Source organism: Plectropomus leopardus, chromosome 2 (assembly GCF_026936395.1).
Source record: "Plectropomus leopardus strain MGB_pleo_1.0 chromosome 2, ASM2693639v1, whole genome shotgun sequence".
Lineage (NCBI taxonomy): Eukaryota > Metazoa > Chordata > Actinopteri > Perciformes > Serranidae > Plectropomus > Plectropomus leopardus.
The window spans coordinates 27,749,034-27,768,801 of record NC_142177.1 but is presented as its reverse complement, the minus strand read 5'-3'; the positions used below and the strand labels follow the sequence as shown (position 1 = coordinate 27,768,801).

Here is a 19,768-nt window from a genome sequence, read left to right as displayed (position 1 = left end):
ACTTTAGCAATGACTTTTGGCAATATCGCACTATTTATGGGTTAGTTATTTAAAGTTAAGAACAAAAAAGTTGTCAATTTAAAAAATATATATTATTTAATGACTGAAATGTGATGAACCTTGCATTATAAAATGTGTATGTAATTTTTATTTATTTATTTTAGTGTTTGTCTTTTCATTGTATTTATTCATTTATTTGTTTGTTTGTTTTGTCCCTGTATGTATCTCTATATATTTTTGTAATGATCTTGCATTCAAAAAAGAAAGTAAAAAATAAAAGTAATAATAATAAGAAGAAGAAGAACAATAATTGTTTTTATTATTATTATAATTATAGTTGTTGTTGTTGTTGTTGTTGTTGTTGTTATCATTAATATTACAAGATTCACATTGTCTCGTCTAATAAAATGTAAAAAAATAAAAAATAAAATAAAATAAAAAAAACAACTGGGGGGTTAGGTGATCTATTTTTGCTTGTTTTTAGGATGCTGCACGTTCAAAATTTCATATATTCGACAGTCATTGAAGGTAACAGTATTCATCAGGGTCAGTGCTGCGCAGTCTGCGACGTTTTGCGTCAGATTCAACCTTCTGAGGCGTCTGCTGCGCCATGTGTAGGAAATACTACCAACAGAGTCAACTAGAAAGCCATCCGGATGCAGAAAATGTAATTTAATGTCCATTTAGAGCGATAAGTTAGAAAATCAGGAGACCAGAATACTGTGTAAGGATGCAGTGAGTTCAGATGATAGTAACACAAACTGTATGTTCCTGTGCAACGTGAGGAATAATGGTGTAGAGGAGGTGTTGTTTAGATCAATCATGTGGGGAAGATCTCTGAGTGCAGGCTACAGATGCTTTGGGTGCAGGAGAATTGGACTAAAGGTAATGCAGTCAAATTGTTGTTTGTTGTTGTCCTCTTGGTACTGTGAATTGGAGGCTAACTGCCCTTAGCACAGTGGAGTAAAACAGGCTGTTGAAAAATAACATTCAAACCAAGTTTTAACGTCACCATAAACATACAAGAAAAGGGAAAAGTATGAAATATATAAATATATACATATATTTAGGACAGACATCTACATGGGATGGGTTTTTAAATCCCTTGCATTCCTTTCACACGAAACTGTTGCTCAGCAAGAAAGAGATGACCCCGAGGTTAGCCAAAAGTCTGTGAAAAGTGCAAAATTACCTGACAATTTTACATAAAATTAAAAAAAACCAAGCAAACAGAACCCCCAAACACAAAAAGAACTAGAAATGCCTTTTTAAAAAATATTCTTCTACATCTACTTATCTCTTTTTTGTGTCTTCCTTCTATGCTGTCTTCTTTGGTGCTTATGATTTTAGTAAAATTAACTGAATGATTGAATTTTTGAGAATCCTACCAAGCTAACACTCAATACTATGTCCATATTGACAAAACTTTAAACAAATATACATATTGTATGTGTGATTTAAGCTGCTATCTAAGGTAGCAAACAACCCAGTTTTATACATCCAAAGAACTTCTATAAAAATGAACTGCATGGCAACCAGACCGGGCCTCTAATTGGGACGGGCCTTTATTTGTCAAAATGTGTTGTCACACTGACTTAGTGAAAGGGACAGAACCTTAAATTGGGACTTGGCTTTTATTTGAAGTTTTATGGTGTGTATATATATATATATATATGTGTGTGTGTGTGTGTGTGTGTGTGTGTGTGTGTGTGTGTGTGTGTGTGTGTGTGTGTGTGCAGGTCAGTAATGTTCTGCAAAAACCTATTTTCTGGTCATTACCTGAAATCATAACCCTGGAACAGAAGGGGAGACATACTCAATTGTTGACTCTAATTTCGGGCGCCCACCTTTAACTGTGAAGACTGTATAAATCTTCTGTGCTGCCAGGGAAAAGATGTGTGTGAAACATCCATGTTTTTACAAATATTTAATTTGACTGGTTTGAGGAGGCATAAAACCATGAGGCGGTAATTCTTGGTAAAGATAAGAAGCTCTGAGCTGCAAATATTTAGAGGGCTCACTTGAACATGTTATCTTTGTTTTGCTGTCACTTTAAAATCCATTTGCACACAGCTACACGAGGCACAGATTATTTGAAACGGCTCTTAGTATCATGCAGTCCTGTATTAAATTGCTCAAATTGTGTACATCTATCTAATAATTTAATAATCTACAGATTACTTGATGCTCCACTGTGCAAAGTAAGCTGAAATCTGGTGAATCGTGGGTGAGACACGTGTCATGTGTGTACATCAATCAGAGCTGTTTGAAGTTAAATGTGAAATTTTCAAATTGGACACAGCGCCATTTAGATGGTGATTTGGATTACCCCGAGGTGGAGTCACAAGGGGAAACCAACAAGTGCCTTTTAATCCGCAGAGGGACCATACGATATTTGTAACGTTGTTGTTATTTTGAAACTATTTAATCTTTTAGGGGATTTGGGGCTCTCATGCAGTGCGCACCTGCAGCGCTCCAGCCTTACCTGCAGGCAGGATCACGGCGCTCCAGGCAGTGGATTTTTGGAAGAGACACTTTGAGGAGAGAGGTGTGACGGAGCCTGACCAATCCAGCCAATACATTATTGCTTATCTGCTCGGGGCTAAAACTGTGAGTGGGAAATCTCCAAGCTTCCTCTTTACTGATTGACGCAATGCCTGAATAGCCGCATTCACATTTAAAACCATCCTTTTCTGTTCTGACATCATTTCTTTGTACAGATAGAAAGTCTTGAGCAGAGGACGTTAACAGAGTTTCTCAGCCAAGAAAAAACTGAGCAGATATGGAAACTCTGCTCTAGACGCCTATCAAGGTAGTAAGTTTACATACACCTCTGTATAAGTATATAAATTTATTTGCTTTTTTTTAACTGAGAAAAGTCAGAAATAGTCTTGTATAGGGGTTGACCAATATTGTTTTTTCAGGGCTGATACCGATACAGATATTTAGCACTTAATGAGACCAATGACCTACATTTGGCACTATAATAATGCATACACAAATAATGGCAATATTTCTGTCAAAATTTAGATTTTGGAATAAAACAAATTCCAACACAAAACTTTGTTTAAATGCCTTTAGCAAATGTTCAATCAAAACTGAACCTTTTAACATCATATACAGCTAGTTCCCAGCAACGTTTTTATAAAGTTAGGTGAAATTTTAAATACAGAAATGATTGAATAAGAATAGCTTCCTGAGGTTTCCATGCTGACACTATATTTGCATGTATTGCAGACTGTTGTTGGTTGCACATTTTTTTCATTAAGTAATTTTTATCAGCAATCATTGAAATAAAACAGTGATACAGATAATCAGCAAAATGCCAATAAATAATCTGTTGACTCCTAGTCTTGTACCTTGTGCCTTGAATGTTTGTGTTTGGTGCAGGATGCCTGTGCAGTATGTGATTGAGGAGTGGGACTTCAGAGATCTGACTTTGAGGATGCGACCTCCCGTGTTCATACCAAGACCTGAAACTGAGGTTTGACAGGAGAAAAAACAGGCCTCACTGAGTAAAAACAATCTATAGTAAAAATCCCACTGATCTGTCACATGTAACATAACCAGTGCAGTGTTTTCTCTCTGTGTGTTGATGCAGGAGTTGGTTGAACTGGTGCTCACTGATCTGGAGATGAAGTTGGGAACTGGAGTGGGTGCAGACGCCCAGCATACGTGCTTGGAGGTGGGATGTGGCTCTGGTGCCATTTCTCTCAGTCTGCTGAAGAGTCTGCCTCAGGTGAGGTTTGTGTTGACTGCAGGAAATAGATTGTTAGCTTCCACGAATGCCGAGTCGGTCTGTCAGTCCAACACTTAGATTCAGGCTGAAATAATAACAACTATCAGATGGATTACCATGAAACTTGGCACAGACATTCATAGTCCACAGAGAATATAGCCCTCTGACTTCTAGTCAGCAATCTCCTGACTTGATGGTCTGTCAAACTTTTCACGTATTCAGTGAGATATCTCAACATATTTGGACAAAATGAGCACAAAATTTTGTACACACAGTCATGGTCTCTGGAAGAATTTTTTGTCCCTGACCTTTCATAAGGTTGACATTTGTGTTTTTTAAATAGAAATAATTCAGAAGCTATTGGATGGATTGCCATGAAATTTGTCACAGACGTTCATTTTCTCCCTATGATGAATTGATGTAACTTTGGTGATCCTCTAACATTTAATCTTGTGCTATTATAACTGCAAAACTAATAAATACCCTATCATTGTCAGCTACTGTTTTGCTTTTAACTATGATTAGCAACCACTAGCATGCTAACATGCAAAACTAAGATTTAGAACATGGTAAATATGATACCTGCTGATAATAAGCATGTTAGTATTGTCAGTGTGAGCTTTGTGCAATGCTGTACTTCACCAATACAGCATCACACTCCTATAACATTGTCGAGATGTTTTTTACTCCATGCATCGTTCTTCCTTGTTAAACCTGGTGCCTACATTACCCACAATGCAACATGAACACAGGCAGTTTAGTTGGAGATTTGGGAGTGTTACACTCAAACGGCAACTTCCGAGGCTAAAAAATGAAGCCACTGCAGTTGTGCCAAAAACTGTGCATCCTCTAATGCAAGGGTGTCAAACATATGGCCCATGGGCATGAATCGGCCCGCCACAGGGTCCAATCTGGCCCTCAGGATGACTTTGCAAAGTGTAAAATTTCAAAGGGGTCATTAATACTAGAGCCTGACTGATTTAAGTCAGACAAATTATAAAGTAAATACCATTAGATTGCGAGGAAATTGTCTTCATCCTTTGTCTTGATCCTTTGATAAAACTGAAATAGATAATCCTTGACAATGACATTTCAGTTACGGACATCTCTGACTATATACAGACCCAAAAATTGAGCATTTTTATTGTATAAATTTAGGAATATTCCAAAGTAAAAGTCCAACAAACCCCACAGCAACATGTCCACATACAGAAGTTTGACAATGCTTTGTGTACAACTGATTTAATGAGATACGAATAAGACAGAAGTGCTAATAAACACTAAATTACTACAGCTTTCATGACTGTTGATGTGCTGAGCAGCCATATTGGATTTTGAGGATTTTGAGGCTTTCTGAATTGGAAATCTGACTTAGAAGGGCATATTCCAGTTGAAATTTCTGACTACGTTCCAGTGGAAATGGAATACAGTTTTTTTTTCAATTTCAAACTTATAGTTTTCAGCCACAACTGACGTCAAATTTATCAGATTTTGTGCACCTCCCTCTGGAGCCACAAAAGGCATTACGCAAATATTTCCCACATGCAGCAGTACTCCCCAAGACCTGTAAACAGACTTTGATGTTTAAAATCTGTGGAGTTCCCCTTTAACATGTAGCATAGCTGTAGATTCTTTGTCTTGTTTTGGAAGTGCTGAAATGACTCATCAGTTAAGTGATGAATAAGTTAAGAGAGAAGGTATTTATCACAGTTATTATAATTTAAATATGACCTGAATAGCTGGTCTAAGCTTCCAAAGTGTGAATAGTTTATCAATTTTCTATCCTTATAAGTTGATTACATTGGAAGTTTAAAGGCTTCCAGTCAAACTAAACCAGTCATTTTATTTTGGTAACAATTTTGACATTTTAAAGACTACATGATAAATTTCTTTATAGAATAGTTTAATACAATGGTAGGTCAAGTGATAATTACAAATTAATTATTAGTTACAGTTGTAAAATAGATATGCGTGTTTAAGTAAAAGAACTCCGTAGTAGAATACTTTATTTTCACAAAGCACTGTACAAACATGCTCCCTAATATCCTGTTGTAAGTTTAGCTGTGTCTGTTTGTTTTTCTTTCTCCACTGTTAACAGATCGTAAAGTTGTAAAAAATTTCGAAACTTTTCATTTAGACAGGAAGTTTTTTTCCCCAAGGTAGTTGTATCCACACACACAGCAGCTTTAATTACTGTGCTTGTTTCTCTGTCACTAGCTTAAAGCCATTGCTGTGGATCAAAGCCAGGATGCGGTGGATTTAACAAGAGAAAATGCATTAAGGTAATTGTACCATAGCAAATGTAAACAAATTGTAAACATACTAACTGGTTTACTTTTAATGTGGCTAAAGTCTGATGTCCGTAGAGTAATGCATCAAGTCTGATGAAGGATTTCTCTCTGCAGGTTGGGGCTTCAGGACAGATTGGAGATTCATCATATAGATGTAATGAAAGGTAAGTCAATGCATTGCAGTTATTCAAAACCGCACCTAAACTTACTCCTGTTAAAAAAACGTTTCAATTTGTGTTTTGTCAGATGCAGAAACTGTGTTGAGCCTCTGCAGCCATGTCTCAGTTTTGGTCAGTAACCCTCCGTACCTGTTCTCTGAGGATATGACAACGTTGGAACCTGAAATATTTAGGTGACTAAAACACATTCAGCCTCTTTATGTAGTAAGCCCCCATAGTTAGCATTTATGAGCAGTAGCTTATAAACATTAAAGATGTGGTTGCAATACATAGTGCAGATAAAAAAAGTATTTATGGATTTATCAACATTTATAGGCTAACTCTTCAAAGGAAGTATCCATTTATGGTGTCTAAACATTTTATAACTGATTGATAGTTAATTATTATATAACGTTAGATCTTTATGGTGTGCAGTAAAGAATTTGTTGTTGTTATTGAAGATAAATCCAATGTTTTTTTTTATGTCTACAAAGACAAATAGCTGTAATTAAAGTCGAGGGGAAAAGAGTTGAAAGTTTTCAAGGAGATATAACAAAAAATTATTGACATTGACTGTAAATGCTGACCTCCTATGGTTAAGCTAAAGCTAATATGAGTTGAACACACAAACAGAGGTGCTGTTTTAGCTTAATAATAAACACATAAAAATGCTGAGAAAAGTGTGTAGAATTACAAGTTTAGTGTGTATATATATATATATATATATATATATATATATATATATATATATATATATATATATATATATATATATATATATATATATATATATATATATATATATATATATATATATATATATATATAGGTAATTTAATATTAAATACCAAATCATGTAGCCTTTTTCATTAGAGTTGTGAACTGAGAGGGCAGTCACTGCTGTTCTGCTAAGCTAGGCTACTTTAGCAGGCTATCAGGTTGTTTTTATTCTCCCATTAGCAGACTTAGCTACTGCCTTATTCATGTTGGATAACAAACTCAATTACCGGTATGTCAGTTAATCAATACTAAGATGTGTCAATTACCAGAAACGGCCAAGAGGTAAAGTAAATTTACCTTTGCCAAGGTTTACCGTGGCTATATTGCTAGCTAGCTTTAGCTTGATGTGGCTATCTTGCTTTAGCTGTGTTGTTAGCTGTCTTGGTTACTAGTTGTTTTGTTGTAACCAAAATGCTGTTTCTTTTTTAAAATATATGTTTTATGGGATAAAGTTTGACATGCTAGAACATGTAGGCGAATCATATTAGACAATCATAAGACATAGCTACTTCAATGGCTCTGTGTGCTATCCCATTAAATTAGATGTTTGTAAATGATAAAGGGGGTTGTAATTAAGTTATACAAATTATTTTTGAATTCTTGACAAGAAAATAAAATTGTATATATAGGGTGACCAGACATCCCAATTTTCCAGGGACAAGGCCCATTTTTGATCGGCTGTCCCCAAAGATGTCCCTGTTTTTAATTGCAGGATTGCAAACTCACAGTTGACTGTGAGACTTGAGCAATTGACACACCTACACTCTCAGGCTACATGTCCAATTATGTGACAATGGGCCCTTGGGAACACATGTAAAACCCCCCTTCTACATAGGAAGAGGTGTAGAGGATATAGTGTATATCCATATCTATCTATCTATCTATGTATCTATCTAACTATATATATATACATACATACATACATCTGTTGTCTACCGCTTATCCGGGTATATTCCCTTATTCCCTCTCCCCGGCCACTTCGTCCAGCTCATCCCGGGGATCCCAAGGTCTTCCCAGGCCAGCTGAGAGACATAGTCTCCCCAGTGTGTCCTGGGTCTTCCCCGGGGCCTCCTACCGGTAGGACGTGCCCTGAACACCTCACTAGGGAGGCATCCGGGAGGCATCCTAATTACATGCCCGAGCCACCTCACCTGTCTCTTCTCAACACGGAGGAGCAGCGGCTCTACTCTGAGCTCCCCCAGGATGACTGATCTTCTCACCCTGTCTCTAAGGGAGAGCCAAGCCACCCTGAGGAGGAAGCTCATTTCGGCCTTTTTTAAACTCCTCCATTTGGGGCAGGATCTCTTCCCCAATATGGAGAGGGCACTCCACCCTTTTCCTGCTGAGAACCATGGCCTCAAATTTGGAGGTGCTGATTCTCATCCCAGCCGTTTCACACTCGGCTGCGAACCGATCCAGTGAGAGCTGAAGGTCACGGCCTGATGAAGCCAACAGGACCACATCATCTGCAAAAAGCAGCAACCCAATCCTGAGGTCACCGAACCGGATCCCCTCAACGCCCTGGCTGCACCTAGAAATTCTACCCATAAAAGTTATGAACAGAATCGGTGACAAAGGGCAGCCCTGGCGGAGTCCAACCCTCACTGGAAACAAGTCCGATTTACTGCTGGCAATGCAGACCAAGCTCTGGCACCGGTCATACAGCGAACGGACGTCCAATATCAGGGGGTCCAATACCCCATACCCCTGGAGAACCCCCCACAGGACACCCCGAGGGACACGGTCAAATGCCTTCTCCAGCCTTCCCACAGCATAGTTTGTTATAGTACACCTTATGTATGTAGCTATTAAATTTAATGTTTGTTTCAGAGTAACCAAGACATTAAACCTTTCAAAATGCATAAAATGTATAAAGATCATTTACATCAGTGCATTGGGTGTCCACAGAATTTCTTTTTTAGTATGTGACATTAAATGTATGTGATTTATCGATTGTTGTGTTCCCAGGTTTGAAGACCATGCAGCTTTAGATGGGGGTGAAGATGGTCTAACAGTGATCAAACAGATTTTGACTCTGGCTCCACAGATTCTATCAAATCATGGGTAAGAAACCCCACCACCTGACAAAGCATGCACATTCACACACACATGCACACTCACAAACCCACCTGGGTTTAATTCCTAACAGCGGCTTGTCACAAGAACAGCATGTTCTGAAAACACACGTATCGTGTTGCCTTTTTAATGAGTTAAGCTTTTTAAAAGACTTCCAGTGAATACAGTTTCAGACATGCGCCACCACTCTCATCTCAAGGTCGGTCACGATAACGCTGTCCTGTTGATAATTATTTTATAAAGTCCGTTTTGTGTTCTTGCTCTGGTGAATAACAGCCGTGTTTACTTGGAGGTGGATCCCAGACAACCCCCGCTCATTCGCCGGTGGGTGGAGGCGAATGTGGAAAAGATGCATTGTGTGGAAACACGGCACGACATCACCGGCAGGTCTGTCTGCAGAGCCTCTCAGCCCTCATGTCTGTCACACGAGCATCATTAAAGCATTTTGTCATCATCTAACCTGCTATAGCTTCATACTAAAGTGCCCATCCTTTGGGCTCATCACTGTATTTGATTTAAAGTTAAAAAAAACAACTTAATTAGAAAATTAAGCTCAATACACTTGTTTATTTCACATTTTAGGTCTAAATTAAGATTTAATTTGTTTTTGTGTCGTAGGCCGCGATTCTGCATCCTTCAGAAAGAGGAGTCAAACAAGAACCACAAGCTGGATCTGGATTGAGAAACTGAGATCCTATTACGTTGGCTTCAGCCCAGGTCGTCACAGCCTCAGCTCCCCTACCCCCACTGAGCCGCGGCGCGCGCGCTTACACCGACCTGATCATTTAAAATTCACAGTTTGCAGAAATCATTTTCATGTCACTGTTGCACGTTTAATCCGGTAACATTTGTGATCACATCCTGCGGCACAACAGGAAAAAAAAAGTGTTCTAGATGGCACAATAGCAGGCTCAAAGCTGAAGGTAATTACTGAGGCTTTTCTTAGAACCCTCCCTCTCAGAATCTCACCCTCCTCCCAGGAAGCATTCAGTAGTTCTGTGAATCCGCTGATGAACGGTCCTCCCCTTCGCCCGTCTACACGCTGACTCAGATGCAGGCTGTACGCATTGTTGAGCAAAAAACACACACACACGCACAATGTGGCCTTTAGTTCCCCACACAATCTGCGTTCCTCACACACTTAGAGCTCAAAGGCCACAAAGTCTTTGTGTCTCAGAGGTGATTCGAAGCCGAAAAATATTTCGTAACAAGTGTCACAAGTCATCATGTGGTGGTTAATAATAATAATGATGATGACAGTTTTTCTCTTGACCCTGTGAGTAATACATTTAGAAAGAAGAGAGAAAATGACTTAAAGGACAGCAAGTTAGACTCCAGTTTTAATAGAAAAATGTAGACATGTAAAAGGTAGAAAAAATGTTTTACTGAGAAAAATAAAATGGCATAAAAGATGTCTCAATGGAATCAGTGTACTTCTTAGGAACAGTATGTACATCCAGAACTGATAAAGGTAAAACAGATATGGACCATTTCCACATCCAATCGTGAAATAAGTGATTACAGTACTGAAATTTGCTCACAAGTCGACTCTTTCTGGGGCGCTTTGTCACCCAGCCCTCGACAAGTCTGAAACCAGGCACGTCAGCTGAATTTGTACATATTTCGTCAGCAAAAACACAACCCCGTGTCCAGTATTTTCATGACTGGCCTCCAGCTGCTAGAGCAGCGACACAGGCACAGAGGACCTGTTTTACAGTTTGTTTCCTTCAAGTCATGATGGTGGACTTCAGGGACCCCTCATACCTTGAAGGGATAGTCCTGTATGTAGCGCAGCAGAGGCCTCGGGAGTGGTAGCTGGTCGGGGCAGTCAGAGTGTCTGTTAATGACGAGGCGTGTGAGGTGCTGTAAAGAGGGGAGGCCCTGGGGCTTGTACACGGCCCGTTTCAGTTTTAATACCACAGACGTCTCCTGAATTATCTGCTGAGAGGGTTTTGAAGGAGCCTCCTCCTCCACCTTCCTCTCCTCTGCTTTCCTCTCTGGTCCCATGTAGTGCTGCACCAGGCTGGGCACGTTGGGGAAGGACGACAGGCTGGGACGGGCCGGGGAGCTGGAGTCAAGCAGAAATTGGGCGCCGCTGTACTGGATCCGTATACTGGTGGGACCGCGTGCAGTCCTAACCGAGAGGGTTAGCATGTACAGAGGGTGGCTGCTGTCCCGTACCAAAAAAGCTCCTTCAGATGCCTCTTGAAGTGCAGCGTGGGCCTGAGCTGCAGTTACAGCTCCCCAGTACCATCCTACACACACACACATTCCTGAATATTAGTCACTCTGAGCAGTTTTCACCATCCTGTACTTTGCTTGATTTAACAGTTAACAATTAATTGAACAAACATCTTTGTTAAAAATGTGCCAAACAGAGCCTGGGAGAGTTTTCAAAAATCATACTTTTTTTCATACTTTACCTGAATTTTCTAGATAGCAGAAGTTGCTGGCTATCGCCCGCAGGTCTTTCGTGGGGTCCCATAGTGGAGGGGTGCTTTGAAGGCAAGGGGTAGGAGGTGCAGTGCCTGTCCGCATGCCCCGCGGGGCTTCAGTGGACAGAGTGGCGGGCAGAGGAGTTCTGGGGCTGGAAATAAAGTGGAAAAAAATAGTTTTAAAACACACACAAAAAAACAAAATCATTACAGAAGCCTGTCCTCTTCCATATTAATGCAGGAATGCACAATGTAGTTAAATGGTTATTGCTTAAAAATCATAAGAAGAGGAGGAAATTCACTGCAATCACGTCACTGTCCAGTTTCAACTTGTCACAATATATGAATAATTAGTCTCATTCATGATTTTATGATGATATTTTTTTTCTAATTTTGTGACATTTTTTTGTTTTACGCGTTTCATGTGTTGCAGTCGAGGTCAGGTTTTGACTGCAGTCTGGCTTTCCTCGTTAAATAGAGGTTAAATTATGAAAAGTACTGTATAATTACTATTATTAATATTAAGAAGTTTTTGATGAAGTCCATTTTTAGTTTTTATAGCAGGCCTTTGCGTTTGAAATTGTCAGACTAAGTTACAGACAGTCCTAACCTCTAGCAAACATGCACAACTAACACTCATATTTAAAGACTTTAAATATAACAGCATTAAGAGTACATTACTTTTAAAGGTAGAATTGTATTTTTCATATGATCCTAAAACAGACAGTAAAAGAGAAAATCCAGAAACAAAGAAACTCACCCCGGTACACAAAGAATCATGCTATTTCTTGAATCCTCTGGACTAAGATCCCGAAAGTATTTCTTCTTGAGAAAATAACGAAAACATAAGACACTGAGCTCTATTTAAAGAATTAAAAATAAACACCTTTGCTAGAAATCGATGTGATTAAGAACATAAAGACCTCCGCGTACTACCCGGTCAGGGTCTGGTCCTGTAGTTTTTAATAAGATTACCGGATATAAAACCGTTTTAAAAAACGAAAAATGAAAATTTAAAACATAAAAATCTCCGTAGCAGCGGGTTGGAGTGTGTTGTCACCAGAGCGGGATCCAAATGTGTGAAGGACAGAGTGTAAAGGCTTGGCTTTTAAAATTTATCGTTTCCTAGAAGTCTATTCTGAGAACAGCACCGGCGGCTCTGACGTCACACCGGCCGCACCAACTCCCTCTGCGCGCACACCGCCGCCGCTCGTCTCGCGCTCTGACAGCCCACGAACTGCTCCGGTATTAAAAACATTTTTTTTCTTTTTGGCTTTTAAAACGTTTTTTATTTTATTTTTTAAAAATTTCTCCGGATAATAGTGTCATTTTTTCGGCCCGTGTTTTGAGTCTCATCTCTCCACCGGTTACTCCGCCCGCCGGCTCCTGCCTTCGCTGAACCGGCGCTCGCTCCCAGGAATCGCGCGGCAGCTTCTCCCTATCCGCTTTCCAGGAATAATTGCAGGGCTTGACTCCGCCCCGCCGGGCGGCTCTAACAGAGCCTTCTTTCTGGGAATTCAGCGCCTCGACATTAAAGATAATAGGAATGCGCACACCGGCTGTTTCCAGTAATATAGATTTCCCTCGATCCTGGTGGAAAAACACGGCGAGAGTTTTTCTCGGAGGTTTCCGTCGGAGTAATTACGCTGGAGAAAGCAAGTTGTTATTGTTACGATAAACTAAAAGACGGGTTAACTCTACACTAGAGAAAATGACATTTTGCGCACAGTTTGTTCCACCCTTCAACCCTGTCGTGTGTATTTGATCTTTTATTTGTTGAACAATGTGTTTCCAGTAGTTTTGTCTGAATGCAAAATTGTATTTCTGCTTATTAATCGCTCCTGAAATTTCGTTTCTGGGGAATCTGTCAAGGAAATCCACATCAGCGCCACATCTTTTACTTTAACCCTTTAAAACCTGTGCGAATTGGTTTGATTTCTTTCAAAGTGACCCAGAAATAAGCAAAAAGCATATTTTTTTAAAAGATAAAAAGTACAAGGAAAAAAGTAAAATAAATAAATGTATTTATTATACAAAATGAAATAAAAAATGAGTATTATTTTTAAATATATATATTAGGATAGTCTAATTATAAATAAAGCTTTTCCCCAAGCTTTTTAAAAGTAGTTCTGTCTAATCTTTATATCTTATAGTAGTATTTCTCCAGTACTTTCCTGTAATTTGTGGAACACTTTTTTTTCCCAAATTGCTCATTGCCCTTTTCCCCATTTTTTTGAAAGAAAGCAAACCAATTTGCTCAGGGTTCAAAGGTTTAACTACACATGAAGGCGTCTGAATGCAGCACAAGAAAAGTGCTGTCAGTCCAGGTTTCACAGGGTTAAGTGACTAGATTCAGGTTAAATATTGGCTTCTGCGTATAGCGCTGATGCTGGATATCAACATCAGGTTTTTCAAAACATTAATTCCAACAATAGGCCGATTCATCTCCCACACATATGGTGAGTTGGACTCAGGGCAACACATGAGATGATTTTGTATCATAGTCATATCCAGGAGAGCCTGCTGATCCCATATAGCTAGATCTCAACTCTTTCCAAGAAATCCTGAAATGTGCTTTTTGTTGTTCTAAGTAGTCTTGTGGACTTTTATCTAACCCTGCTGGATGCAGCTGAACAAATACAGTTCAGATGAAAAAAGGACACCATATATATATATATATATTCTGTAACAAGATTATCCATTTTGCTTAAAAAAAAACGAAAAACTGGCAGCATGCATAGTTAATTTACAACAATCACATGCAGCCCACTAAAACAGCACCACACATGGGAAAAACAATCTTTAAAGAATAATTCCCTATAAAGCACTCTTTGAATGTAGTGTTTAAACAACAGCATTTCCAACTGAACACTTTGTTGGAGTGTATAATATGAAAATGCTGTTTGCCAAGAGGGAGTAGACTCCAGGAACAGGAGAGAATATCCATCTGGATGATCGAGTTTGGAGACTATAACAGGTAGGCAGGGACATTACCAAGAATTTAAGGATGAAAAAGAACAAACTGTATGAACCTTTCTGGCTCAATGTTCTCACTGAGGTCTATTTTTGATATCTGGGCATAATGTAAAATATTTGAGTGACTACTTCTAAGAATATATTTGCACTATGCACAATGTAAATATGCAAAGAGGCCAAAAAACATCAAATTAAAGAAAGGCTCAGCACACATCCACTGTTAGTCCTATGTGTGCTCTAATGAATATGTCCCTTGCACATTAATCTTATAATACTTTTCTTTATTTGTTGATTGCTCCATATGACTCATACATATGATATGAGTGAGTTTTTATTCACCAATTTGTGCCTTGTCTACATCGATTTATGGTGTGAATGTATTTAATTTTGTCAAAAATAAAAGTCCTCTGCTTCTTTCATGTCTTTATTCAAGGGCATATATTGAGGGGGACCTGTCCCCTGTGTCCCCCTTGAAATCTACGCCTGTCACATAGGTACATATAAGTAAATTTTAAGTAGACGTAACAATTAGTTATAAAGTAAACTATAAGACTTGTAGTTTTATTTAAGATGACGATGCTTATTTTTTTACATTTTTCATGGCAACTTAGATTTTTTAAAGTAAAATCCACTTCAGATTTTATAGTGTTGTACACTTCCTGCATATTAATATACATTTTATTGTAACAGAAAATGTATATATCCATCAGCAAACATCAACCAGACTGCAACTTTGTAACAGTACTGCCTATTATATAATACATCCTTTGAAAGATCTAATAAATTCTGTTTTCCAAGATTTTTCTCTGTGCCCAAATTAATTTTAAGAATTTTCAGCTGTGAAGAACTCATTTCATTTATGCACTGGATTGCATGGACAACAGTGCCTCTCAGCACCACACACACACACACCACATAATTGCCCTGATTTCTTGAATATAGCCTACTTAACTTTTCTTGTGTGAACACGCTATTTACCAAGAACTTAGGCCTCCCAAGAACTGCTAAGTGGATTGATGTTTGGGACACAATGAATAACTGTTGTCCTCTTTCATTTTGGAGAAAAAATGAGAAAAAGGTTTTCCAGAGGGTTCTGAGAAAAGCTTTAATTGTCTGGAATCAGCAACATAAATCCATCTGTTGTTTGTTAGGAGAGAGAAGCTTATTCATCATGCAGAGTTTTCTAGCGCCACCATCAGGTCAAAATCTTACTTTATCTATTTCTTTTGTTTATGACCTCAGAGACCTGCGAAACCAATGACATCCCTGTCTGCCTGCTGTTGTAGGTCTATGTTGTGTAAAGTGCTCATTACCAAATGTTCGCATTAGGGCTGTCAAACAATTAATTTCTGCGATTAATCACAGTATTTCATTAGTTAATCACTATTAATCACTTTTTAAATCATCTTTTCAATTCCATTATTTTGCATTTCAAAACGTTTCTGAACTCCATATTGACAAGTGGAAGCAATTCTCACTGTCTTATTGTCTTGATTATGGAATCAAATGTCTGCAAAAACTGCATAGGACTAGCAGCAAAGGGCACGTCTGTAAAAGGGAGACTCATGAGTCTCAAAAACCTGGAAATCAGTTTGCATTTCAGCTCCTCTGGTTCCCTCGTCTCAAAGTCGGTGGGTTTTTGGTTAGAAACCTGAATTAAGGTCTGTGGTTTTGGCGTTTGGTTGAGCAACATAAATACATCAGTAAAAACCCTGCTCGCAAACTCTGAAGCTTTAATGTGTCTTATATGAGACTGTTGCTAACAAGTGGCTAAATGAGACTACGGATCATCACAGCGAACTGTGCCGAACACGGCTTTACAGCCTCGTAGGTCTAGCAGTTGTGAAGTGACCGTAGAGAATTTCATTGTAGCCTAACATTAACGTTTTACTTCTGGTGATTGCAGGCTTAAGAAATCCTGAAAGCGGTGTTGATTTGTGAAGATTATTTTGCTGAACAAAATGTGTAAGATTTAGCGATGTTGGATTACCACAGAGCCTATTTTCAGCAGTTATGTAAAATCCAATGGAAAAATCCCATAGGCTATTTGATGAGGAAACCATGGCAACGTTAGCTTCTGTGTCGGCCTACAGAAAAACAGTCTAAATAGCAACCTTGACTTTGTAGTACAGTTTCTCTGCAGAGGCATGTAGAAGACACAGTACAGGGGAACATGAAGGTAGGAGGTTTTAATAATATCAATGGAAAACAAAGTACACAACTCCATTACCCGAGTCAAAGTATAGATACACGTGGTTAAATATTACTTAAGTGAAAGCTTCATCCATCCATCCACTGTTGCCCACTTATCTGTGGCCTAGTCGTGGGGGCAACAGGCTGAGCAAAGCAGTCCAGACATCCCTCTCCACAACAAAGTTGCTAAGACAAATTTTTACTTGAGTTTAAGAACAGGAGACGTTGCTTATAAAAATACTTAGTAGTATAGTATCCACAGTACTTTATTTTTAAAAAAAAACCCTCAACACATTGTTGTGTATTTATATGCTGAATGCAGTTTCCTCTTAACATTTTTTTTTGTAGTGTAGTAGTGTGTGAACTCGTCTTTGTACCTGATGCTGCAGAGGAGGCCCTGCACCTGCACGTCTGTGGACTGGACAAACGCTGCGCGTGCACGCGCGTGCTCACTGCGTTTAAGCACGCGGAGCCTGACGGTCAGGGCCCCGGAAGCATATTTGACCGGCGCGAGGGCGGGCACCATGCAGGTCCTACCAGCTCTACCTTAGCTAACGAGGGACTGATATGTAGTCTTAATTTACGTTATAGTACACATGATGAATCGTGTAGACTTTATTACTACTGTGCGAGTTAACACGTTATCCCATGAGCAGAAATCGGAAATAAAACGTTTGGGACCACATCGACCGCCGTAACCATATCGGAAAATTAGCTAACCGCTAGCACAGCAGGTCTTATTTTTGGAGGGGAAACCATCCGGACAACAACTGGATTTAAAGACTTTAAACATCCTTCAGAAACACGAGAGCTGTGTATCATTTGTGGATAATGCTATCGGGAATCACAAATGCACCGAACAACACAACCGACGGACTGAGGAAAACAGGTATGTTATCGGCAGATTTATAATCTGCAGAAAACTGTATGAAAGTGCTTAAATGGCTGTTTGACTGCAGGACATGGTGTGTGGCGGACTCCTATATTGACTGTCATGTTCCAGCTGTGCGCAGTTCACGGCCTGAGTTTTGCATTGTGTTTTAACCCTTGTTTTGTCTTAATTTTCTTCATACACCACTTGTCGTGAGGGTAAAAAAATGACCGGCCTTCACTAAACCCCTAAAATAAAGCAGCTTGATTAAATTTTAAACCCAAATCTATTTTGCACGAAGAAACAACCTGTCCATCACAAACGCTGTGAATGTCTAGGTTATCCCTCTTCATAGTGCAGAGAGGTACTGCATTTCATCAGTGGGATCCACTCGTTTTTATTACTAGAGGTTTATATTAATAATAGGAGAAATTATTATTATTATCATTATTGCTAAAGATGCTGGATAGTTGTAAACATATTATTTTAGCTTGATATACCACTTGTGTAGCCTAAGTATGTAAAAAAATTGTGCAAAAGTAGTTTTGAAATCATTTTAGTATAGGGAGACGATAACAATCTTTAACAACATAGTAGGTATATATTATGCTGTACACTGAGGACTGTGTGCAAGTTTGTGTGCATTGACTTTGCAGATGTATTTCTTTGTTGTGTGTGTGTGTGTGTGGTATTTGTGGCATGAAAATTATGTAATACCCTGATGGTGTACAGCTTTCTTGGAAATATGTACAGAGGCAGTGTTTCACTTTTTCTCATGTTGGGTTCATTCAAAGGATAGTCATGTAATTTCAAATTGATAAAAAGATCATTTGTTTTTGTTTTTTTTAAATTGCTGTTCTGGCTAGTCATTTTTGACCCCTAAGACGAAGTAAGGGTCAATGTCCTCATGTTGGTGTTGTTTTGATCTTGAGTAATTGATGTTGGGAGATTTTTAACACACAGATCTTCATTGTTTTTTGCGACTTTACATGGCATTATTCATCTGGAATTTTGTCATCAGTGGTGCTGTGATCCCCTCTCACCTGCGTGCATTTTATTTGTTGTGCGACTATGGTTCATTGTAATATATGGTATGTTTGACTGCATCATCAAATTTCTTGTGTGAACTTGTTTGGCCTCACCAGAATTTTCATACCAAAATTGCCATTGTGACTGAAGGTATGGCCATGGGTGATATGGTGGGGAATCTTCACCTCAATCTCCGGCTTTAGCCATTAGGGCTCGACCGATATTGATTTTTCAGGGCCATGCCAATACCGGTTATTAGTAGTCAGAGTCCGATAAACAATATTTGGAACCAATATATATTTACAATGAAAATGAAGATATTTATGTTAAAATTTAGAATTTGTAACATAACAAACTTCAACACCAAACTTTGATTAAATGCCTTAAGCAAATGTTTAATCAAAACCCCCCATAACAGGGAGAAAATGGTAGAAACCTCAGGAAGAGCGAGTGAGGATGATGTGCAATAGATGTTGTAAAAATCAATTAAATTACAATTATATTTAAGTAAAGTACAGATACTCAAAAATTTTACAGAGGTACAGTACTTAACCCTCTGTGGTACTCATTATGATGCAGTTGTTAAAAAATATGTGTAATGTTTTTTTTTTTTTTTCAAATAAACTCAGTTAACATAGTTTAAAGACACTTTCAAATATGGTTTTTGGTGTGCAATTTTGATTACCTTAAAGCAACGCCGTAACATGATGGTAAGAGATAAAAAAAAAAGGCGTTAATGTTAAAATCTTAAAAAACAGAAAATATACAATACTCATGGAAGATATTCAAAATTGTTTAACCTATATAGGTTATGTGCAGAGATAAAAAGAAAATTATGAAAAATTTTGCTTTTTAATGCTTTTTAACTTTATATAAACCAAACTACACTATACCAAAGGCTGTTATGGTGGGCAGCAACATTTGCATTTCAGCAATCTTGTGTTGTTTAATTTTCAAATGAAGTAAAATAAAAAAAAAGAGAAAATATTAAACTTTATAAATTTGTTATTGTGAATCGATTTTCCCCCAACTTTAAAATGTCATTTTCAGACCATTTTTGGTGAAGAGAGTTGATGGGCCTGAACCATACGTGGAAGGTCCCGACAAAGGGACTCAACACGGCCTCCAGAAAGTTGCAATATATACAATACTACTGGTTTCCTTAGAGCTCTAGCTCTTTTTGTTTTGAAGTATTGCAAAATAATTTAGGATGTGTTGTG

General features: G+C 38.5%; 2 protein-coding genes across 2 annotated transcripts; one reads left to right on the top strand and one right to left on the bottom strand.

The window, feature by feature from the left end:
• The first annotated feature begins 568 nt into the window (after positions 1-568).
• hemk1 (HemK methyltransferase family member 1) lies at positions 569-10,458 on the top strand. Its single transcript, XM_042506979.2, has 11 exons — positions 569-885; positions 2,437-2,610; positions 2,721-2,812; positions 3,391-3,484; positions 3,602-3,739; positions 5,957-6,021; positions 6,145-6,194; positions 6,277-6,382; positions 8,937-9,032; positions 9,321-9,431; positions 9,663-10,458. The coding sequence occupies exons 1-11, from the start codon at positions 766-768 to the stop codon at positions 9,724-9,726; spliced, it is 1,110 nt and encodes a 369-aa protein (XP_042362913.2). The 5' UTR covers positions 569-765; the 3' UTR covers positions 9,727-10,458.
• Positions 10,367-12,904, bottom strand: cisha (cytokine inducible SH2-containing protein a). Its single transcript, XM_042506988.2, has 3 exons — positions 12,240-12,904; positions 11,468-11,631; positions 10,367-11,299 (listed from the first exon to the last, which is right to left on the bottom strand). Exons 1-3 carry the CDS (start codon positions 12,257-12,259, stop codon positions 10,803-10,805), a joined length of 681 nt encoding a protein of 226 aa, XP_042362922.1. The 5' UTR covers positions 12,260-12,904; the 3' UTR covers positions 10,367-10,802.
• Between the last annotated feature and the right edge of the window lie 6,864 nt (positions 12,905-19,768).

Excerpts from the sequence above, each read along its gene's own strand:
- hemk1 (XM_042506979.2), top strand. The coding sequence starts at position 766 with ATGTTCCTGTGCAACGTGAGGAATAATGGTGTAGAGGAGGTGTTGTTT. Across the intron at positions 9,033-9,320 it reads CAGATTCTATCAAATCATGG|CCGTGTTTACTTGGAGGTGG; the intron begins GTAAGAAACCCC and ends GGTGAATAACAG. Across the intron at positions 9,432-9,662 it reads CGGCACGACATCACCGGCAG|GCCGCGATTCTGCATCCTTC; the intron begins GTCTGTCTGCAG and ends TTTGTGTCGTAG.
- cisha (XM_042506988.2), bottom strand. The coding sequence starts at position 12,259 with ATGATTCTTTGTGTACCGGG. Across the intron at positions 11,632-12,239 it reads ATGATTCTTTGTGTACCGGG|CCCCAGAACTCCTCTGCCCG; the intron begins GTGAGTTTCTTT and ends CTTTATTTCCAG. Across the intron at positions 11,300-11,467 it reads CTGCTATCTAGAAAATTCAG|GATGGTACTGGGGAGCTGTA; the intron begins GTAAAGTATGAA and ends GTGTGTGTGTAG.